Source organism: Arachis hypogaea, chromosome 3 (assembly GCF_003086295.3).
Source record: "Arachis hypogaea cultivar Tifrunner chromosome 3, arahy.Tifrunner.gnm2.J5K5, whole genome shotgun sequence".
Taxonomy (NCBI): domain Eukaryota; kingdom Viridiplantae; phylum Streptophyta; class Magnoliopsida; order Fabales; family Fabaceae; genus Arachis; species Arachis hypogaea.
Genome location: NC_092038.1, coordinates 129,393,009 through 129,417,813, shown reverse-complemented (window position 1 = coordinate 129,417,813; position 24,805 = coordinate 129,393,009). Strand labels below are relative to the sequence as shown.

Sequence of the window (24,805 nt, the reverse complement as noted above, 5' to 3'; positions counted from 1 at the left end):
AGAACAATCCTCAATACAAGCAAATTAAGCATAATTTTCATGCATTATTGTTAGATTAATTTTAAATTTTTAAAAATTTAGCTGTCAAAAATATATTTATACAAATACAAAACTTTTAAAACAAAATTAAAACAAAATAAAATTTAAAAATATTTTAAAAATTTTTACTAAACTTCAAAAAAAAAAATATATACTTTACCTTTATATTAAATATTAGAATATACGATGTATACATACCAGGTTAGATTTGACCAAAATATTAATTAGATCAGTATTAAAAAAAATCGAATCAAATAAGATATATACGTTTTTTTATCTTTAGATGTTATTTGATTTGACTCTACAATTTTCAGATCAAATTAGAATTGAATAAAAAAATACAAAATATTTTAATTTTTTTAAGAATTTTTTTTTCATTGTACTCTTTTTGGATAGTTTTATTACTTCAATAGAAAAAAAATTAAAAAATTATTAAAATTTATTATTTTTATCTATTAATTAATTATTATATCAATGTTTAAAAATATAAATTAAAATATATTATTAGAATATAAAATTAAAAAACTAAATTTATGACTAAAAATAATAAATAAAATTAATAAATTTTTATAATTTTTTAATATTTTTTATTAATTATTTAATAATTTTTAACTATTAATTTTTATATAAAAATTTGGTGGAAAATTTTCGAGAATAAAAGTAATAGAAAGAGTGGGACGGGGAGGTGGCAAGAGGGGTTGGGATTTGGGCATGGCGTCCAAATGGGGCCCAAAGAGAGAAGCCACGTGTCAAAGAAGAGAAGAGAGAGCACATGCACATGCTTATGCTTCTGCTTATAAATACCCCTCTCTTCCTCTTTGCTTTCTACCTTCAATCTCACTCACTAATCCAACACGTGCTTCTCTCTTTCAATCTTATCCATTCCCTTTGCTTCATCAATTACTAGTTACTACTTTCATGGACAACAACAAAAAGAAATCTTCTTCTTCCTCATCATCCTCTTCCACCACCAACTTTGATCATCTTTTTGGTCCCAAGGATCCCTCTACCATCTCATCTTCTTCCACAAGCATCTTTGGCTCTATTTTCCCCCCTCCTTCTTCCACTGTATGCATGCCTCTTAACATTTATTCTTCATTTTCCTCTTGCATGTTCCTTTTTTCCTTTTTTCTTTACTCAAATAATCTTAATATTACCATATTTAACACTTGTTCTCTCACATAACCTCCGCCTCTCTTAATAATTTTGGTCAATATTGTAATTATTCTACTATATACGGCATTTGACCAACCAATCATGAATTTTTATTAATTTTGCACCTCTCTACAGGTTATATATATTATAATATTCAATTTCTAATTCAAAATCTTATTTAATAATGGTATTATATGTAAATATATATATATAAGTAACATATGACATGCACAAATTTAGGTTGGAGGAGGGAGAGATTCAAGGAAGCAGGAGGTGGGATTCAAAAATTATGGAGCACCAGGTTCGTTAGTATAAAATATATACTAGCTAGTTGAATTTATTTGACTTAGGTACTACGATCCCACATTTGAATAGTACAATAATTGATAACATGTTGTCTACATAGAGGGAACATATTTAATTTGCTTTATAATATAAGTTTAAATGTTTAGGCGGTTTGAGTAACATATAATAGTGGTTGGTTTGCAGGTAATTACGGTAAAGGTGAAAGCAATTGTGGCAACAAGAATGAGACAGTGGAGCCCAGCAGCTACTACAGTTCATCAATCTACTATGGTGGTCAAGAAAATTATTCCCCAAAAACAACATCATCATCAACCAGGACCACTGAATCCCACCATGCTGTGAGTGCCTTAATCCCCATCCTTTACTTTATTTTCTGGTGGTCCATGCATCACACTTCACACATATTCTTATATTTTTTTATTTAATTGGCTACTATGGACCTGCACCTCACTCTATACCTTATCACCGTTACAACTTTGTTAACCCTCTCTGCCACCTGCCATATGCTACTTAACTTAATTTATCTACACTTAACTCAACTCATTCATTAATTGCACTTTGAGTTTCACTATATTTTAGATAAATTAAATTTGTGTTATTTGTGCAGTTTAACAAAGATAAGAAAGATGATGATCCCGATGGTAACGACTCAAATAGCGCCTCAAGAGGAAACTGGTGGCAAGGTATATACATATACATGCACTCTTCTCATACTGTTATTTAATTTATATACAATAATTGACCTAATTTTTATCGTTATTACTTTTAATTTTCAGGTTCCCTTTATTATTGACACACTACTACACACTTAACTCCCCGGCCATGTTGCAGGGTGATGTGAACTCTGAAGAATTAACTATATATAAAGTGTATGATAAAATTAAATAAGAGATCAGATCAGATGCTAGCTAGTCCTGGTTAAGTAGTATATTAACAACATTATGGGTGTTTTTTTTAATTAATACCAAGCAGGTCGCATCACATACATAACGTTAACTGCACATAAACTAAAGTAGTTAGCCCTTACCATCAAAATCAATAGTACTTAATTAGTACACATATAAATTATAGTTGCTCCCTGCTGCTCAGTTTGTTTTTGTAATTTTATTTTACATAAAAGGTTAGTTTCGTCTTTGTAGCTGACCTTCAGCTTTAGACTTTAGGTCTTGTATTGTTACAATCGTGTGATCTCCTTAGCTTGTTGCATGTACTTTCAGGTTTCTGGGTCTATATAATATAGTGTATCCTTTGTGGTTTACATAAATGTCCTTTGTTCTTCTCTCTCTATCCCTTCTGAAAATGACATGTATGTTTATATTGTAAGAAATTTGATAATATAAGACGCGCTGACAACGAAATAAACCGCAGAGTGAGGATAGCAACAACAAAAGAATAAAAATTAAAAAAAAATAAAAAATAAAAAATTATATATTGGATCAACCATCTCTCACAGTAGGGATCTTTATAATTAAACTTTATGAATTCAAGAATCCCAAATTAGTGTCTCTTATCAACTTCTAAGGAAAAGATTGATAACATACAACTATATATGAATGGTTTCTGATATATATATATATATATATTGTCACACAATATGGGTAGAGTCACGGACTGATCTACTTATATTGAAATGGGACAAGGAGCTCTAATACAATTTGAAATTTCAAATAATAATAATAATAATAATAATAATAATAATAATATATAATAATATTTATTTGTTATTATTAAATTATTAAATTTGATCTTATAATAATTTTTTATTTAATTTTTGAGATTTGATAGTAAATTTATAAATTTTATATTATATGTACATTATAATGATTAAATTTTTAAATTTAAATAAGATTGGTGTTTTTTTTTTAAAATCAACTTAAAAAATATTATTTATTCATTAGTATTTTTTTAAATTAGTTTTAATTTTTTCTATAATAATTACACTAGTTAAATGAATTTTTTTAACTTTAAATATTATTAAGATGAGAATTAATTGTATGAAAGTAAATTTTAAATATTTTTAAATAATTATTTAATAATATATATATATCTATATATTATATATATAAAAGAGAGATTTTAATTGTTACTATTTTAAATATAAAATTTTAAATTATATGTTATTATTTGAATTATTATTTTAATTTTTTAATTTGTAATTAGTTGAAGATTAATTATATTTTATAATAAAATATAATTATACGTATACATAAAAAATAATTATTTGTATAAAATAAATTTTAAAATATAAAATATATATTAAAAATAAATTAAATAATATATATATACACAAAAATTTATAATAAATAATTTAATATTAATTTTTTATATAAATATAATATTTTATTATAAAAATTATCATGTTATATATATATATTTTATTTTCACTATCAAATTTTTTTTATTCTGGCACTGGTTAGAGTTTAATAAATAAACATTCACTGAAATTCACACCAGCCGACCAGCGACATACACAATTCTTACATATGTGAAATATTAACGTCCACAATTGATTACTCTTCCAAGTGTAACGCTAGAATAAAGAGTGTACTAGACGATGGATCTTATATAATTACTTGAAAGGCTAAGAAAGCCGAAAGCTATTTATTTATTACGTTATAGTTTATTACAATTGAACATACATGTGTGAGCTGCTATATATACATAGCGAGCTCAATTTATTATATATTAAAGATAGAAGAACAACTATTATTGTAACTTGAACTTGACCATATGGCATAACTTCAGGCGCCATATATAGCTCACGCTCTTAGCCTTCAAGGTATGTGATCATATGCTGCAAAATGATCATGTGAAAAATTCAGTACGTAAGCATATGGTTAAAATTTACGGCCAATAATACAAATTAAAACTATAATTATATACTCTAAATCACTTCTTCCTTTACTATAACTTAAACTTTCACTTCAGTATAATTAATCGGTATTTGAAAAGCAAAAGAAGACATCACATTGAATTCAAGAATAGTTAAATAAGTCCCACTAAATAACATGGTTTTGAGAAGAATTGACCAGTTTAATCAGATTAATTAATTAAAAATCGATTATGAGACCAATTCAGTTCATGATAAAAATTGATTATCAAGTTTAAAAACTGAAAATTTTGGACAAAAAATTTAATAAACGAATCAAATTAGTTTTATTTTTTAATGTTTAATTAATTTAAAATAAAAATATTTTATATATAATTATATTATTTTATTATAGTTAAATCTTTAAAATTTTAAATTTCTAATTTTACTGATACTTAATTCGAATTTTGTGATGTTGCTAAATAATATAACTAACTTTAATTTAAAATTATGAACTACTTTTTTTCAGCTAATAATCAATTAATTATTTTTTAGGTTTTAAATTTTTCTTTTTTATGTTTAAACGTTTGTTTACTGACAGATTGTTAACTAAAAAAACACTGAAGGATCAGCGTGAATTTATTGTTTTTAATTGGCAATTTTTAGTCATAAATATGATTTTTTTTTTTTTAGTTTAGTAATTCAGCAACGTATTTTTAATCCACAACAAAAAAACAATAAATTCTACTATCCTCTAGCATTAATATTAAAAAAAGAGGAGTGCTAGAGGCAACCAATTTTATGAGTTGTAGTTATTAATTAATATTTTTAATGATGTAAAATTTTATCTAATGATAAAAAATTATTTATTTTTCTTTTACTGACTAAGTATTGATCAAATTTTAATAAAAGTGCTGGATTCTAAATTTTCTCGTAAATGAAAAAATAAAAGTAGATTTAATGACCTGCAGGGTTTAGGGGTTGTCATGATAGGCGTGGTGGCAGCGAGAGGGGATGGTCATGGCGACGTGTGGGTCGACACCGATTTTGGTGAAGGCATCGGAACTGAAGACGGTAACGAGGCATTGGAAGGAGACGTTTTGAAGGTCCTGGAAACACTGCCTAGAAACGGGTGCGTACAAGTTTCTTGCTGGTTTCTCGCAGTGCCTGAGCTTATGAGTGAGTATCCTCTGTGTGCTGAACTTCCCGCACGGCCCGTATTGCTTCTCGCTTTCAAGCTCAGCCATTGTCACCCCTATCACCAAACTCAAAACCACCACCAACAATATTGACTTGTTCATTTTCGATAACTGATTAACTGATGTGTCTATGTATGTATGTATGTATGTGATGAATATGATACGATTGTGCTCTGTGTTAAGGACTATTTATAGCGACTGATTTGCTTCACTAATAACAATAACAGAAATGCTACTTGTCCTTCTCACTAAAGTCTAAAACAATGTTCCAAAAGCATATGGTTTTTGATTAGTTAGAACCCAGAAATTATGTAGTTATCTATATTAAGATTTTTTGGAGCGATAAATTAAAAAAAAAGTCTAAAAAACTAACTACATTATAAATCAATTAGGACAGTGGAGAATTATTTTTTGTTTATTTTATAACAAACTTAACTTTTAACTAATTTATTAGAATTGCCTTCACCTCCTAATTAATTCTCTATTAAAACCAATAAATTAAGGTTAAAATTCAGGTGCAGTTGACTTCACGTAAAGTTGATAATTCAGAACTATTAGATGATTTGACAAAATTTCAACTAACACTCTCAGTTATAAATTTCACATTAAGTCGATTGCACTTTAGTTTTTCACCATAAATTAAATGCATGCCATCCATTGGAATGTTACTAAAATATATAGCGTGGAATTTCTTCAGTTAGGAACGACCTATTATTTTAGGTAGTAAATATATTTTTTATTTTTAAATTAATGCTAATTTATTTTTATCTTTTTATATTAAAAATATTGATCTCTTAATTTTTTTTATTATGAAAAAAAATGCTTCATGATGAAAATAAAAATAAATATTATGAATTTTTGTATATTTATGCAAATTATATTATTACTTTACATGCATATTTTTTAGTAAAATAATTGACAACAAAAATAATTATTAAATAGGTTATGATGGTAGAATAATTAATTTTTTTTATAATAATATAATCATTTTTTTATGAAAACTACTAAATGTAAATTTCTATACAATGTCAATTAACTAATTTTTTGTTATAAAAAGGAAACACAATAATTAACTAAGCTAACATACTTAAATCTTCATTGCACATTTAAAATTATAAAAAAAATAATACATTTAAAATGTGAAATTTATATAATTAAGTTGTCCAAATCTGATTATAATAAATGTGTAATTTAAAAATTTTAATGTATGCTTTTAAATACATATTTTTTATTTTTTATTTTTTGGTTATGTACCAAAATATTTAATCGTAAATATCAACGGATGCTTTCTATTGGCGAATGAATAATATAATAACATATACTGTATGCATGCAGATGCATGTCTTCAGTTTTGGTCTTTAATACGATTATAGATAAGTCAAATCTAAATTCTCAATCTCTTGATTTTATGTACTAAATAAGGTGATAATGAGTAGAATAGAGTAAAATTTATATCTAATATTTTAATCGTATTCGCAAGTTAAAATTTTTATATAAACTCAATTTTATTATATTCGCGAGTAAAGAATATCTTAATTCTAATTCTACCTATTTTTAATTCATAAGTTACAAAAAATATACAATATTATTATATAACTTGATGATAATTTAAAATGAAATTAATTTTTATATAAAAAAAACGTATTAAATTAATAATTAATTTTTTTTAATAACTAAAAATATTTTTAGTTATTTAAAATAAAATTAATTTTTTGTATTTAGCAAAAAAATTTTGGTTCAATATCTATTTAAGAGAAAGAGAGAGAGAGAGAGATGTTGCCGCCCTAGTGCTAAACATATAATTTGGTATCATCCAGACTTCAAAGGGAGCAGCTAGCTAATACTACTTTGTCGTACATCACAAAACTAAGATCTTATCTTAGTTACAAACCTATGTGAACTGTACTTTGACAAGTATTGCTCGATGGCTTTTAATTTCTCGAGGTTCAAATTCAAAAACAAAACGCAAAACTAATGGCAATGCAAATTTTGTTTGACTATTTTGGAGTGTTACAATGTACCAACTTTAAACTTGGGGCATGATGTAAGAAATAATCTAATCGATGCAAACAGAATATATACTAAACAGGTAGAGTATAATTCTGGTTCTTAAAATTTTTTAAAATTTTTAAAAAATTAATATTTAATTTAATTTTTATTATTTAACATAAATTTTAATTTTATTCCTAATGTTAAGTTTTTAATAGTTAGTCAATTCAATTTTTTTTATACTTTTACGGCTGAACTATAATGAAAATTAAAGCAACCAAACCATGCAGACTGACAAAACAATGTCTGAAAGCTTGTGGTTTAATTTAGAATCAAATCAACATGTATATATTTTTGTTTACTATAAGGAGACAATGCAATAACAAAAAAGATAAAATCAAAAGCAAATCAAATAAAGTGGGCTAATATAAGCCCACACTAGTTGCAACTTCGTACTTACTACCAAGAAATCCAATTGCTTGAAGAGTTTTTAGACTTTCGATACCCTCATTACTCTTATTAAATCCGATCAATTACTGTGGCTATAAACCAAAAAAATAATTCATGTTTAAGTTAAAACTTAAAACCATTAAGAATGATTATTGCTAAACCAAGTTGGGTTGGTCTAGTGGTTAGTTCACTAGTCCGCTTAAGGCTCAGTACCGCTAATCTCTCTCTCTTTTATATTCTTTACTACAATATTATTAAATATATCTATTAATATAGTAATTCTAGTGAACATTACTACTAGAGCTATCTAATTATATTTCCATACATTATATTTGTTACCTCTTCTTTATTTATTTATTTATTTAGTTATTTTACAATACGTTATCAGCACGATGCTCTAACGAAATTTTATGAAGACTTCAGGTAACAAATTTTCATTGTGTCGAAACTCTTTCATCTTGAATTTAATGCTCTTAATATATCTGAAAATAATTATTTATCATGAATACTAGATGCTAAAATCCATCTTGATTCAATGGATCTTGGAGATACCATTAAGGTTGAAAATAATACATCCCAAAAGGATATAGTCAAAGTCATAATTTTCCTTCATCCTCATCTTGACATATGATTGAAAAATAAATATCCCACATTAAAAGATCCTGCAGATCTGTGGAAAGACCTTGAAAAAGGTATAATCATGAAAAGACGGTGATACTTCCTCAAGCCCGATATGTTAAAGAAAATTTTCTCGACCTTCCATGTCTCGAATGTGCTCCTGCAGCAGCAGTATCAAGAAAAAGAATTTTAAAATATTCTGAGTTAATTTCTTACCTTTTTGTTGTTGAACGCAACAATTAGTTACTTTTGAGAAATCATGAAGCGCGCCCAACTGGCGCTGTCCCATTTCCTGAAGCAAATACGACAAATTATAACCCCAGAAGAGGTAAATGGCAAGATTTTGATAACAAGAAAAATTACGGAAGGAAAAAAAATTATGTTCATAAGAAAATATCTCACCAGAAGTGGGATAAAGAAAGAAACAATGGGCAAAGTAAATCAATTGAGGATAAATACTTCCGTTGTGGTGGAAAGAGCCATTGGTCACGTACCTATCGTACAACTAGTTGATCTTTATCAAGCATCCTTGAAAAAGGATGACAAAGAAAAAGAAACAAATTTTGTTTCAAATAATAAAAATTTCACCACTCATTATGATGTATCTAATTTCTTTAAGGATTTTGAAGAAAATTTTGGCTATTTGATCAATAATGGAATAGTTTGATATATGTTTGTGTTTGTTAAGTATTCATGTGAATAATGTTGATGTGCATGTACTTCTATTCATTTTATTATTATTATTATTATTATTATTTGTCTTTGAAAAAATTTTGTTAAGAATATGTTAATACTATTATTGGTGATAGAAGGCTCCGGAGAGCTATAATTTTGTTTCTCGGAGGAACAAAATTTATAATAAAAAAATGCACTATTATCTACCAAGTCTCTGAGAAACTTGTTGAGTTTCAAAGATATTCGCCGAAATAGATATCATATTGAAACAATGAATGAAGGAAATCATGAGTATTTATTTATCACAACTCATGATTTAAATAAAAAGGTTACATTAGAAAAGTTGTCATTACTTTCATCTGGTTTATATTATACCAAGATTAGTGCAATTGAATCACATGCCACTGTAAACCAGAAGTTTACTAGCTCTAATGAATTCATAACTTGACACGACCGATTGGGTCATCCGGGAACAACCATGATGAGGAGAATTATTGAAAACTTTCATGGGCCTTCACTAAAAAATCAGAAGATCCTTAAAACTAGTTAATTTTGTTGTGCTGCATGTTCTTAATGGAAGTTAATTTTAAGGCAATCACCAGTAAAGATTGGATTTGAATCCTTGGAATTCCTAGAAAGGATTCATGGTGATATATGTGGACCTATTCATCCACCATGTGGGTTTTTAGATATTTTATGGTCTTGATAGACGCATCTTCGAGATGGTCACATGTGTGCTTATTGTCCTCTCGCAACCTGGCGTTTGTGAGATTACTGGCTCAAATTATTCGATTAAAAGCACAATTTCCAAAAAATTCAATCAAAGCAATTCGTCTTGATAATGCTGGTGAATTTACTTCCCAAGCTTTTGATGCTTATTGTATGGCTAATGAAATAAGTATTGAACATCCAGTAGCTTATGTTCACACACAAAATGGGTTAGCAGAATCACTTATTAAGCGCCTCCAATTAATTTCTAGACCCTTACTTATGAGAACAAATCTCCCAACCTCGGTTTGGGACATGCTATTTTACATGCCGCAGCACTTATTCGTTTGAGGCCAACGAGTTACCATCAGTTTGTAAACCCCGGTTAAATTAGTAGATAATTAGTCAATAAATTAGTTTTTAATAAGAAGGATTAGAAATGTGAATATTATATTAAATTACGGTAGAGCTAATCAAAACGAGAATTTTGACACTAATTTCGAAAAAAAGTCCAAAATTAGACCGAAAAGATCGAACCAGTTGAACCGAATCCAAACCGGGTTGTCGGTCCAACCGGACCAGCTCTTTTAAGTGAACCCAAGCCCTTCGCCCCCTTCATTCCAACAGAAACGAAGCTTTCAGCTTCCAGGGGAGGGAAAAACAAAAACTTCACCGAAACCCTTACGTTACTTTCCAAATCCCATAACTTCTCCGTCCGAGCTCCGATTGTCGCACCGTTTGCGGTCACGCATCTACCGCGTCGAGCTCTACATTTCTACCGGAACAATTTCACTGGTAACTTGTTTAATCACTCTCAGTCCACTTTTTCCCCAATTTTCAAATTTTTAATGGGAAGGTTGAATTTCTTTGATTTCAAATGTTTTAGGATCCAATTAGTTTGAGGAAAACGTCCACTCTTACTTATGTGAAGCTTGGATAAGGTAAGGATATGATAATTTTATTTTATTTTCATTGAATTTTAGTTTTGAGTATTAAATTGGATATATATGTGTTATGAATGTGTATTAGGTTGTGAATAAATAATTAGAATTTGAAATTGTGAATACTGGAACTTAGAGGAAGCAAATTAGTTGAGTTTTGAGGGGCTGCCTTGGTTTTGAATAAATAGCTTTGGTCGTTACGTGGAAATCGGCCAAGGCATGGTTTAGTTTTCTTACATTTAATATATAATGTTCTGTGAAAACATAGGCTAGATGACCATAGGATAAGTTGGAATGCAGGTGTATGTTTAATGTTTAGTAATTTGTCGATGAATATATTTGGTTGAAGTTTATTAGATAATTAGTTATTAATTTTGGATGGTGAATGTTGTTATGTTAATTTGGAGAGAATTATGGTTGAATGTTATTGTTGATGAACAGGTTGGTTTGGTGCTTGTTGATTAACTAATGATTTCGTAAATTATTGATTTGAGGTATAACTATTGTGAAGGTTGTTGTGATAATGAGGTATTTTGTGTTAGAAGCCTAGGATTAGTGAACTATGATCCTTAGTTGAATTTTGGTTGTTGGATTTGAATATTGTATGAGTATAATTGTTGATCTAAGATAGATTTATTGTGGTGACTGTTATAATGAAGATGAAGGGTATGTTGAATTGAAAAGAAAGCATGTTTGGACCCGAAAAGGGTGGCAAAGTCCGAGTTTTAGAGGAGATGCTGTCGAAATTTTACAAAAATTAGAGATTTTGTTTATATGATTATTTAAAATGATTTAGATTCAAAAGTTATATGGTTTGATTTAGAGTTATTAAGAAAATGAGCATGTTTTAAGTTTGATTCATTTAGAAAAGAATGAATTATATTTTGAATTGGAACTATTGATGGACGGAATGGGAGGTGTGATAATGAAGGATAAGAATTGAATATGATTGACGTATAATGATGAATGAGATGTGATTGAGAATGATGTGTATGTTGATGAATTATAATTGAATTATTTATATGGCTTATGAATTTGAATAATCTGAGATACGAGATTCCCTGGATCAAGTGTCGTGGTTTGCCACCACGTGTACCAGGTTGAAAACTCGATACTATGTTGACCCTACGACGTAAGTGTCACCGGGCACTATATAAATTTCCGGGAATGTTACCCCGATTGAGCAATATTGATTATTTGAGAAAAAGCTATGCATAGACTCTTGGGGATGTACGTCGGGGGACAGTCTAAGGACAATTCAGACTTGTCAGGTTTGCTAGATAACCAACAGATGAGCCTCATCATCCATAGGACAGGCATGCATCATATGCATATTACTTGAATTACTTGCTTGTGCTTTAATTGGGTGTGCCTATATGTACTTGCCATGCTAAATGTGTATTTGTTACCTGTAATAACTGTAACCTTCTTGTGTTTGCTTTATGTGTCTATTTGTCTGTGAAAATGCATAAAGGAGTTGGAGGTGGAAGAATGACAGTATGAGACTTAGATTTAAGGTTAAGTTAAGTTAGGATTAAATATTTTTAGAAAACCACCTTTTATGGCTCCTGTTTAATACTTTAAGCTCTATAATCTAAGTGTCGGCGTTCTAGGATTGCCTCTGGCATTCCCAATACATTATATATTATGTGTGTGGCACCTTTACCATACTGAGAACCTCTGGTTCTCATTCCATACTATGTTTTTGTTTTTCAGATGCAGGTCGAGAGGCATCTCGTTAGGCGTCTGGACTCTTAAAACAGAGTGGTTACAAGGTTATTTTGTTATGCTATGATGTGTATATATGTACTTGGTTTTCTCTCCACATAACTTGTTCTTTTGATCCTCCTAGAGGTTTATGGAGAGGCAGTATTGTGTATATGTACTTTTGGGTTTTGGGATATGTATGTATATATGTGTAAATATTCTCCGGCCAGTCTTGACTTCGCAGGCTGAGTTGGGAGCTTGTTATTTTGTTTCTTTGGCACTCTATTCCTACTTCTGTTATCTTATGTTTAATAATTGTGATTTTCTAAGCACGTAAGTTAACTCGTACCTTGAGCGTTGCGCTTTTATTTCGCAATTTTTGTTTCCTCTTTTATTCAAGGCTCCTAGCATATTATAATTCTTCTGCTATTACATGTACTCATTTTATTTTAGAGCTCGTAATATCACACCACCTCTTTTTTACGGCTTAAGTATAAAGCTTAGTGTGATAGGGTGTTACACAGTTCTCTCCTATGCAATTAGCTTTTGGCCAGCAACCAAATGTTTTCCATTTAAGAATATTTGGGTGTGCGATATATGTTCCCATTGCACCACCTAATCGCACCAAAATGGGACCCCAAAGAAAATTGGGGATATATGTTGGATATGATTCTCCCTCTATAGTGAGGTATCTTGAGATATAAACTGGAGATGTATTTAAAACCCGGTTTGCAGATTGTCATTTTGATGAATAAAAATTTCCAACATAAGGGGGAGAGAATAAGCTTCCTGAAAAGGAACTAAATTGGAATGCATCATCGTTGATGCATTTAGATCCTCGATCAGGGCAATGTGAACTAGAAGTTCAAAAGATTATACATTTGCAAAGAATAGCAAATGAATTGCCTAATATATTTTCTGATACAAAGAGGATAACCAAATATTATATACCAGCGAAAAAGGCCCCAATTCGAATTAATGTCCCAGTTGGACAAATTGCCACCGAAGCAAATACACGCCAGAAGCATGGCAGGCCTGTCGGTTCCAAAGACAAAAATCTTCGAAAGAAAAAAGAGGTAAATACTATTCCTGTTGAAAAAGACATAGTAAAGACACCTGCAATTGTCCAAAATTCTGATATAACGCTAGAAGACGTTCAGGTACCTGAAAAATGTGAAAATGACGAGATCTCGATAAATTATGTCTTTACAGGAGAGAAATGAGACCGAAATAAGACAATTGTCAATGAAATATTTGCATATAATGTGGCATTAAATATCATGCATGAAAATAAGGATCTTGAGCCAAGATCAGTCGAAGAATATCAACAAAGAGATGATTGGCCAAAATGGGAAGAAGCCATGAAGGCTGAATTAGACTCACTTGCAAAACGTGAAGTCTTTGGACCTGTAGTCTGTACACCAAAAGATGTAAAGCCTGTTGGATACCGATGGGTATTTGTGAGAAAATGAAATAAGAAAAATGAAGTTGTGCGCTACAAAGCCCGACTTATGGCACAAGGTTTTTCATAAAGGCCCGGTATAGATTATGAAAAAACGTATTCTCCTGTAGTGGATGCGATAACATTGAGTTATTTAGTCAGTTTATCTGCATATTATAAACTGCATATGAATTTAATGGATGTGGTAACAGCTTATTTATATGGCTCATTAGATCGGGATATCTATATGAAAGTCCCTGAAGGACTAAAGATATCTAAACCATCCAATGAATATTCAGAAGGGTTATACTCAGTCAAATTGCAAAGATCTTTATGTGGTCTAAAGCAATCTGGACGAATGTGGTATAGTCGTCTTACTGAATATCTGGCCAAAAATGGATTCAAGAATGATGATATCTGTCCATATATTTTCATAAAGAAATCTGCATCTGGATTCATTATAATTGCTGTGTACATTGATGATTTAAATATTATTGGGACTCCTGAAGAGATTCCAACAATTATAAAAACTCTAAAAGAAGAATTTGAGATGAAAGATCTTGGAAAGACTAAATTTTGTCTTGGCCTGCAGATCAAGCATACAAAAAATGGGATCTTTATTCATCAAACGACATACACAGAAAAGATCTTGAAAAGATTTTATATGGATAAGTCACATCCCTTTAGTACCCTAATGATCGTAAGATCTTTGGATGTGGAAAAGGATCAATTCCGTCCTAAAGAAGAGAATGAAGATATCCTTGGTCCTGAAGTACCATATCTTAGTGCTATTGGAGCGCTAATGTATCTTGCTAATAATACGCGACCTGACATATTATTCGCAGTGAATTTACTAGCAAGGTATAGTTCATCTCCAACCAGAAGACATTGGAGTGGAATCAAGCAAATCTTTCGGTATCTTCATGGAACGGTTGATATGGGATTGTTTTATCCATATGGATCCAAGTCACAACTAGTTGGCTATGCAGATGCTGGATACTTGTCTGATCCACACAAAGGAAGATCTCAAACAGGATACCTATTCACATATGGTGGTATAGCTATATCATGGAGGTCCACGAAACAGACGATTGCTGCAACATCCTCTAATCATGCCGAAATACTAGCGATACATGAAGCTAGTCGCGAATGTTTTTGGCTGAGGAGTCTGATTCAATATATTCTGTCATCATGTGGACTGATTGATCATAAGATAGCTCCAACTGTCCTGTTTGAAAATAATACAGCATGCATTGCTCAACTTAAGGGTGGATACATAAAAGGTGATAGAACAAAGCATATTTCTTCCAAATTCTTCTTCACTCATGATCTTCAAAATCAATGGACAATTGATGTCCAACAGATCCGCTCAAGTAAAAATTTGGCAGATTTATTTACAAAGTCACTCCCCAAATTCTCCTTTGAAAGATTAGTACACGAGATTGGGATGCGCCGATTTCGAGACATCAACTGATGTCGACAAGAGGGGGAGACTGTATTCTTTTTTCCTTGGTCAGATTTTTTTCCCATTAATTTTTTCTTGACAAGGTTTTTAATGAGGCAGTCCCCGTCACAAAGGATATTGTACTTTTTTTCCTTCACTAAAATTTTTTTTCCACTGAGTTTTTCTTTAGTAAGATTTTAATGAGGCATATTCCTAAATGGCCATCCAAGGAAAAGTATTGTGATAAGTATGAATGGATGGATGTCCATTTAATATATTGTGACTTTCTTCACAATATTGGGCGGCCAACTTTCTCAAGATTAAAAGAATCAATCTTCAAAATAGATGCAAATAAATGTACTTTGAAAAGCAAGGCTTAGTATGTGTATAAATAGAGGTTAAACCTCACTACGTAACACACAATTACACAACAATAAAAATATTAAATATTCTTTACTCTCTCTCTTATACTATTCTCTCTCTTATATTCTTTATGACAATATTATTAAATATATTTATCAATATAGTAATTCTAGTGAACATTACTACTAGAATTATCTAATTATATTTTCATACATTATATTTATTACTTCTTTTTTATTTATTTATTTAGTTATTTTACAACAACTGCACTCCTAATAACACGAGTAGATTTTAATATTTTATAACAGCACAAAGGGAAATTAGACTCTGGAGTCTGAACTTATTTCTCTATTTGACTGCATCACCTATCAAAACTAGAGCATTCCCAGTTTCCCACTTTCACCAAGGCCAATAAGTAGAACAAACACAAGGGAAACGTACATTGTTGGATCTTCCTTCTCTTCAAAGTACAATTCAAAGCTCAATTACTTTTTAAGCCAGTAACATTTATACCTGATAAGGCAACGAAGAAAGAGTGATTGAATGCGAGTCGGCATCATATGGCTTGCCAATAGGTTTGTCCCACCACCCTCTGCATTAGGGTTTTTCCCTTAAAAGAAACCAAACACAACCACTACTCTTTATGAGAAGACAACATCATCATTAAGCAATTAAAGACAACAATTAACAGCCATAAATGTTCAGTTAAAGCTTTCTTGCCCTCGAAGCTTCAATAAAAAGTAACCCTTATTTTTCAACTTGTTTTTTGTTTCATTGTCCTTTCGAGATTTCTATCATGTTCTAAGCAACCCCGCACATTACTTGATTTGAACCCCCTATACAGACTTTAGCAGTTGGCATTATAAGGCAGAAAGGCACAAAACCAAAGGCAAAATGTTACTCTGTCCAAGTATTACCACAAAAGCTGTTAAACTTGCCAAGGATACAAGGAAACTCTGTCCCCATGTGCATACAAGATTAAGCCAAACAAAGATGTTAGAACCACCAAATGATCTTATCCTAAATCTTACACAATTTTCTTCAATTTAGTATCATCTACAGAGAAGTGATCACTTGAAGAATGAAGAAGAATGTAGCAGCTTCTAATTTCCCCATACTCTTAATAAATTTCCTTCACACATTGAAACTACTCTAATGCTTACTTATAAGTTATAATATTTGTAATGACGAAAACTACAGATTATATAAAAAATTCAAATTCAAAATACAATCTCACTTCAGATCATAATCATCCATACCTTACTAACTATGATTCACAATATCAACAATTACATTTTACATGAATATGAATTTAATAACTTCACCAGTCCTCATTTAAAGTGATACTAACTATAACATCATGATTACATGCTCCAATTCAACCAAACTTTCCAATTCACCATCTTACTGTGTTTCATTCCAAACAAATTCAGCACAAAAGAAAACAATAATTACAACAAAAACCACATAAATTAAAATTAGTCACATCATAGAACAAGATTTAAATAAATAAATTCAGGCATTCAGGATTTAATTTTCGAATAAGAAGAAACAAAAACAGATTAGTCCCGTTCATTCAAGGTGATTGCAGAGCACAAAGTACAAAAAGAACAAGAACCCTAGCGAGTAAAAGCGTACAAAACAACGGAAACGTAAATGAGGAGGGCGATGGGGACGAGTATGAGGAGTGGCACGACGGCGGCGTAGGCGTGGGCGCTGCCGCAGGCGAGTGTTCCAAGCTTGATCTGGACAACGTTGACGAGTGCAAGCATAAGGAAGGCGCATCCAACAACAGAGCCGGCGCCGGAGACGAGCATGCCAGCGCGGAGAGCGGAGCGGTTGATGCGAGCGGCGATGAACTCAACGGCGGCGGGGTAGTGGATGGAGAAGTGGTGGTTGTTGTGACGGGAAAGGCGGATGGCTTGCTTGAGGGCGAGGGCGACGAGGCTGGAGAAGAGGAAGGAGCTGAAAGAGTAGACGTGGAAGGCGACGACATTCTCGGCGATGGCGGCGGTGGGAGAGCAGGCTGGATCGGCGTTGAGGTTGTTAGAGGGGTCGTTGGGGTTCCAAGAGAGGCCGACGAAGACGGCGAGGGTGAAGAGGGAGTTCACGTTCACGATGGCGTCCAGTGCTGTAATGTGGAGCCTCGTGAACGACGAAGATGACATTGCGTTTTGTTTCTTCGTCGTGATCTTTCCAAGCGCGTCGTCGTCGGAAATGGACAGTGTCTTTGTCTTTTCCACTCTTTCTTCTCAAAGAGTAAAGTTTGCTAAACCAAAAGAAAAAAAAAATGTTTCTCCAAAGTTCGACAAAATCTCCATTTTGCTACCTCATATTTAGGCGATTATTTATGTTGGTCTCCAAAATTTAAAATTATTTATATTGGTTCTCCAGATTTAAGTTTGGACACCAATATAGTTCCTCGACTTTTTTTTGATGACGAGAGTTATATTTGTGTCCAATTTAGTTCCTCAAACCTTAATTATAAATTGGATACAAATACAACTCTCGTCATATTAGCTAGCCAATACAGCATCCAACATAATAGCTCATCTCAACACTCTATTTACTTAATTATCACCGAAAAGAGTTGAGGGACCATATTAGTGTACAAACTTAAATCTGAAGGACCAATATAGATAATTTTAAATTTTAAAGACCAAAATGAGTAATCGCATGAATCTCAATGGCAAAAATAGAGATTTAGTCCGAAAGTTCAAACAATTTTAATTTTCTTTATGGAAAAAAAATTCATAAATAGTTAAAATTTTTTCCATTTCTTTTAATTTTATATTGAAACCTTCTCCAGGTAGCTTAAGCCATGTGGAATTAGGACTTTGGTCCGCATTCGGCAACCTGATTAGTAAACAGCGTTATTAATTAATTAACCATACAAAATCAGTAAAAAATATAAACTATATAAAATATAAACTATATAGTAATTAATTTTGACGAGTAATTCGAATATATAAATAGTATTTTTATTGATCAATAGTGCTTAAAAGGTTTCAGTAACCTAGATAATCAATTTATAATTAAAAGAAAAAAAACTTAAGGAAGAAAGGGCATTTGGTCTAGTGGTATGATTCTCGCTTAGGGTGCGAGAGGTCCCGAGTTCAATTCTCGGAATGCCCCACTCTATTATGATATACTTTCAATTATATTTTTTCTCCACCAGTGCCCAATTGCCGGTAAGGATATTCCTTCAATCACTCCACACTTGCTAATTTTGCTACGGATGATAAAAATAATTTAAGAAAAGAAACTCTGGTACCTTCAATTGACTAGATATCATTTTAAATACTAAAATGAATTTCAGCAAATTTAAATACAAATACATATACTATACCATTACCAACTACTTCTGCTTCTAACAACTACGAATTTGAATTCTCAACTTCCAACAAATACAGATCTAAAACTACTTTGTCTTGTTCCTTATGGTCTGAGCTTGTTGCTGTTGTTCATTCTTCTTGTTATTCAGATTTGAAGAATTAACCTCTGTAGAATTGCTACATATCTTTGCCTTTGTCTCTACTCCAAGATAATTTGACAAGACTCTTCTGACCCCAAATCCCCGCCTATGTGGTTTCATGATGTTATTGTTGGGGTTGTTGTGGAGGAAAGGAGTTCTCTCCCCTCTTGCAGGACTAATCAATGGCGCCGGAGAAAAGCCAGGTGTGCCGATTCCTGCTTTGTGTGGAGTGCCAGAGACAGACACCGAGAACGGACGCGAAACCTTCTGCTGAGACACCACATTAACCGTACTACTAGGAACCAATGGAAACCTATCCGAGTGTTTGGTCAGGTCATCCACATATAGCAAGTCATCGATACGTGCTACAATGTTGAAAGCCATGCTCTCCAACACTCTTGAGTAGCTCTCCAATATGGATTTTCCAACATCCTAAAATATTCAGAGTTAAATGTGTCAATATCAACATTTTTATATTTGGATTGGATAAAAGAGAAATGTATGGAACCTTGTTGCATTGGATCTTGCTGGTATCAAGGGTAGTTTGAGTTAAGCCGGGGAATCGCTGCTTCAAGGAATTTAGAATGCTTTCAGCTCTGTCTGCTAAGAGTTCTCTCTTGTCTCCATCTACCATGAAGTCCTTAACAATCTCCCAAGAGGACTTTGTAGTTGAACGGTTTGGATTAGGTGAGGGTCTCGGGTGAGCTCTCCGCCGCCACACATAGATCGCCGCCTCAACGCGGTTAGCAATCTCTAGTGCAACATGCTCAGAGGAGAGGTCTAAGCAATCTAGCAAGCACTCAGCAGAGAATTGATCTGATGTGATGTAACGGTAAATGAAATCCCCCAAGCATGTCCTTCCATTCTGAGGCAGGTTCAAAGTACAATTTGTCAACATTTCAATCATATTTTGGTTAGAAGATTCAAGTGTAAGAATTTAAACAATAAGAGACCTTAGGAAGCAATTCCAAATATGATTCTGGAACTTCCATATCAGCCAAAGCAATGCTGTTTATGGACATGGCTGCTTTTAGAATTTGGTTTGCACATTCTCTTGAGTGATTCAATTGTTTTCTTGAGTTTTCGCCAAGACCTGCAGGGGGGACACGGGGCACGGGGAGCCACCACTTCTCGTCTTGCCGTTGAATAGTCTTGCGAAATGAGGCCGTTCCATCGGCTTCCGGGGCTACAATTCCTTGGTCAACATACCAGAACTCAGTGGAGGTGAAACCATCCAATATGTCCTGTAATAGAAAGTATAAATTCACATGTGACAACAATCACCAATGTAGTGTGCATTCAAACAACAAGATTCATCACTCACGAGAAGCATGTTATCAAGTTTCCTAAGCGCTGGAACATTGATAAAAATATCTGTCCTTGGCCTGCAAGTCATTACCTGTTAGAAATAGAAACATTATGATTCATATTCCACTTTTGTTGAATGAAACTGCACTTGAAAATTTAGGACTCAATCCAAATTTACCTCTAGCTTGCTTCCATCAGGGAATGTTTGCCAAGAAGGTATTAGTTCAACAATGTGATCACTAACACTAACAAGCCATTCCATCTCTCTTCTCCACATAGCTTTCTTTTCAGAAGGTAGAGGTTCTAATCTCCATAATTGTCCAAACACAGTGGCTACACAAGTTGCATAAAAGTTCAAAATGAATTAAATTGCACAATTTTAATTCAAACTTTGAAGTTTGAAAGTATCAGAAGAAGGCAATGCATACCGCACAGATTAGTGATAGCATTTGAGATGGCCAAAGCAGTACAAACCCCTTTCCCAGAACCTGACATGTCTTCACCAAGCAACAATTTTGCAAACCTTTCCTTCATCATTTCAGCATCTGCTCCAATTTGAAAGGAATTAACAAACCTACTAGCAATAATCATATATCATCCTAAATCATCTTCTAATAATTCTTCTACTTCCTACTAAATAAGGTAAAAGTGAAATACATTTATTATCTTAAAAACAGAACAAACAGTAAAAAAAAAAAAATCCTTATTTGAAAAATTGACAGGATATTTAGAAAAATGATTTAGGAGAATAAACTACAACTAAACCGACATAAAAAGGGATTATTAGATTCCAATGAATAATTAAACTGAAAAAAAAGAAAAGCGTTGTCATCGTTATACTTTTGAAAATTCAAGCACATCAACCACTTTTATAGTTCTGATATCATTAAACAAGACAGATTTCTAAAATAACGAGAAACTGACCTGACACTTTTGAACCAATACTACTAAATTTTGTGTCATCCAAATGATGTTCTTGATCATTATCTTTTTCATCAGATTTCCCACACTTGGAAACTGCAGCTTTCAGAATAGGCCATCCAAGAGGAGGAGCAGGTGGAGATGGAGAAGAAGACCCTTTTGCTGCTTTTGCTTCTTCATTTGATGAACACGAGGAAATTGAATTTGATCCACTGAAACTGCTTTCTCTTGACTCAGCAGTGGAATCAGTTAACGACTCTTTCTTAACCAACCCATCTCTCTTCTTCCGAAATTCTTCACTCTTCTTAGACAAAGCACTCATCTTTAACAGCTAACTACAAATTCTCTTTCACTTCCCACACCCACACACAACACAAGCTTATATATATGAAAAGGCAAAAGGGGTAGTCACCACTCACTTCACCACTGACCCAGATAAGATTCACCAGGTCCCAGTAACATAGGCTTGGACATGGAAGGAACAAAGGAAGAGGAGAAATGTGATATTATTATTATTATAGGGAGGGACCGATTCTAAGGTTGTTTTGAAACGAAAAAAGACGATGAAATGATGAAGACGTGTGGCCTTTTCCGTAAAAGTTTGTGTGTTTTGAGATGCTTCAAAAAAAGGAAGCACATTTCATACAGAGAGTGTTAGAAAGTTCGGAAATTTGATTTCAAGTTTGAAGCTTTGCAATTGGAAGTGGCACCTGCCATGTCCCAACGTCTCTCTCTGGCTTTCGCTCTCACAGTAATGCGTACGTTCAAATTTTATATCATTTTTATTAACAATTTTTGAAGGTGGATACTATCATGAAGATTTTACTATTGTCTTCATATGAAGATACTTCTTTTTTACCATTAGATGATAAAATGTATGGTTTGATTTTGATGTGTTGCAAAAGTGTTATTTTTTTTAAAGTGTGGCTAAACAAACAAAGTACACTTTTAACACAAGAATCTTCATAAAAAGATGTTTTTAGCATCTTCATTTGAGTAGTTGCCATTTTTGAAAACTGGTTGCTGTGCAAAACGACGAATACCTTAAATTACATTATTGCCCCTATGCACAGTTAAATAATTAATTTGTTGTGTCTTTTTGTAAGTGTACTTTAGCAACGAAATTAGTACTGTTATGCCAAACTAGTACTTTAATTATGCTAATTGCTAACGCAATCAGAATGTTATAATTTATTCTTAAAATATATTTAATATTAATAGTAATTATTTAGAGAACAATATTACTCTCACAAGTCACAATTAATAATTTCATTTTATTATTGTGTGTGATTTTTTAAAATTATCTCTTGTTTTTATTACTTTACTTTTATATACAGTGAAAAAAAATATTATTGAACATAATTTTATGCTAAAAAGTAAAAACAGCTGGCAAGTAGTAATAACAGATTAGAATTCTAATTTTATAGTGATACGTTAGCATAATCTATATTAACATGAACGGTCAAATTTGACAATTTATTCATCTTGCACATCTAAAATATTTTGTCTATATCGGCCAAATATAATCTTATTATGAAATCAAAGTGCTTGATGATATTTATAAGTTATAAATACTGAACGGTTGTTAGATTCATGCTGCCTTAAAAAGGGTAGCATCCTTATTTAACTCAGCCCATAAATATAAGCATTAATACACTATTAATATAGCATCATGATATCCAGCTATTAATATACTTTTTATCCTAATTGCAAAAAGATAAACAATTTAGTTAGTAGTTAATTTGTTTTAACAGGTTAAATTAAGTTACTGGAATACTCACTAGGTAAGATTTAACATTTAAGCAATTTTGTTACCAAAATAGCGTATTTGTAACTGTATCACCCATTTTGGATCAATCCGACACTGGCATTGCTAGTAAATTTTTTTATTGCACCGTAAAACAAATTGAAAAGTCCTATTAGCACATTTAAAAAATAAATAAATACTGAAATGACAAATATGAGGAGAAGATTTGTATATTTAAAAATATTTAAAATTAAAAATAACAAATCTAAGAGCCAAATTTATAATTTTAATTTCACATCATAAAAAAACAAACTAAGTTTTAACAATGTTGAAAAACACCAATGGAAGGCCAACATCAAAATTAAAAGTGGAAGTTTGTGGTGTTTTTTTCTTCCTAAAAATAGGTAACATTTCTTTAATTTTTACTAGTAAATTTTATATTTATAATATTGGAAACTAATTTTGCTACTCTTAAAATTGATAATAACACTCTTTTTTTTTTACCATTTTTTCAAATATATCTTTCATTTTTATTATTTTGTTTTCTTAAATAAATTTTTCATAGAGAATTAGTTGGAAATAGCATAAAATAAAATAAAAAATATATATCATCAATTAAGACGCAAAATCACTCTCCTATAATAGCATGTATACCTCTCTTCTACCCGATCTAATTTTTGTATTATTATTTATTTGGTGTCGTTAGAAAACTAATTAGGAGTCTAGCCAATTAGAATTAACTAGTTAAAAAATAGGAGTTTTGTCCTAAAAAAAAATAATCTTCTATTGTTTAAATTTTTTAAATCTTAAAACTAAAAATATAAAAAATTGGCTTGAATTGGTGTAGTTAGCTTCTTAGACTTATTATTTGTGTTTACTTCGTAGAAGAACACACTCGTAGAAGATAGAAGTATTCAGTCTTGAGCGTTCAAAATATGAGCCCTGGGCAAAACCGTATTTGCAGTGAAAAGTGCAAGGGCTATTCAGTAATTGCTGTAGTCATGAGGTTTGGTCATTTTATAATTCAAACTTATAATAAGCAAAATGTGGCCGTTAAAGAGCAGTTGGCAGAAGTTGCTGACGACTCTCCCTTATCAACACATCAAATATTAATTAAACAAGTAATATATATCAAAGTGATTAAACAAAAGGATTTGGATATGCTTCTAAGTTCTATCAATAATTAGAAGAGGAACCAAATTCAGCATAAAAACCTAGTTAATTGCAGCTCTATACTAGTTTGATCAGGTAAACAACAAGTTTGATAGTGTATTAATTCAACCCTCTAACTTTGCAGGTTATGTATGTGAGTTGACGCAATCAATGATCTTACTTCACAGATTTCTATTAATATATAATTGACGGTCATAATTCATATATGAAAATCTAAGAATAAAACATTACATACTAGTGATACTACTATTTAATCAGCAGTGGTGGAACTTAGTTCAGAGCAGTGGTGGAGCTTAGTTTAGACAAAAGGGTCATGACTTCCTCAAATTTTTTATAA

At 31.6% G+C, this 24,805-nt stretch overlaps 3 protein-coding genes, 2 long non-coding RNA genes and 1 other non-coding gene across 6 annotated transcripts; 3 read left to right on the top strand and 3 right to left on the bottom strand.

Moving 5' to 3' along the window:
* Positions 1-717: 717 nt before the first annotated feature.
* LOC112791569 (uncharacterized) lies at positions 718-2,764 on the top strand. The gene is made up of 5 exons (XM_025834451.2): positions 718-1,107; positions 1,435-1,495; positions 1,684-1,838; positions 2,108-2,183; positions 2,277-2,764. Exons 1-5 carry the CDS (start codon positions 751-753, stop codon positions 2,291-2,293), a joined length of 666 nt encoding a protein of 221 aa, XP_025690236.2. The 5' UTR covers positions 718-750; the 3' UTR covers positions 2,294-2,764.
* Positions 2,765-4,069: 1,305 nt separating this feature from the next.
* On the bottom strand, positions 4,070-5,662 carry LOC112791568 (uncharacterized). The gene is made up of 2 exons (XR_003197240.2): positions 5,275-5,662; positions 4,070-4,294 (listed from the first exon to the last, which is right to left on the bottom strand). It is a non-coding gene; the product is annotated as an uncharacterized lncRNA (long non-coding RNA).
* A 4,903-nt stretch (positions 5,663-10,565) lies between these two features.
* Positions 10,566-12,881, top strand: LOC140183881 (uncharacterized). The gene is made up of 3 exons (XR_011880358.1): positions 10,566-10,743; positions 10,835-10,889; positions 12,606-12,881. It is a non-coding gene; the product is annotated as an uncharacterized lncRNA (long non-coding RNA).
* A 4,450-nt stretch (positions 12,882-17,331) lies between these two features.
* Positions 17,332-18,189, bottom strand: LOC112791567 (uncharacterized). The gene has a single exon (XM_025834449.3). It carries the CDS (start codon positions 18,010-18,012, stop codon positions 17,464-17,466), a length of 549 nt encoding a protein of 182 aa, XP_025690234.1. The 5' UTR covers positions 18,013-18,189; the 3' UTR covers positions 17,332-17,463.
* Positions 18,190-18,907: 718 nt separating this feature from the next.
* TRNAP-AGG (transfer RNA proline (anticodon AGG)) lies at positions 18,908-18,979 on the top strand. The gene has a single exon. It is a non-coding gene; the product is annotated as a tRNA-Pro (tRNA).
* Positions 18,980-19,095: 116 nt separating this feature from the next.
* Positions 19,096-22,304, bottom strand: LOC112791566 (rop guanine nucleotide exchange factor 5). Its single transcript, XM_025834448.2, has 7 exons — positions 21,552-22,304; positions 21,056-21,172; positions 20,806-20,960; positions 20,644-20,718; positions 20,273-20,563; positions 19,828-20,184; positions 19,096-19,751 (listed from the first exon to the last, which is right to left on the bottom strand). The coding sequence occupies exons 1-7, from the start codon at positions 21,868-21,870 to the stop codon at positions 19,266-19,268; spliced, it is 1,800 nt and encodes a 599-aa protein (XP_025690233.1). The 5' UTR covers positions 21,871-22,304; the 3' UTR covers positions 19,096-19,265.
* Between the last annotated feature and the right edge of the window lie 2,501 nt (positions 22,305-24,805).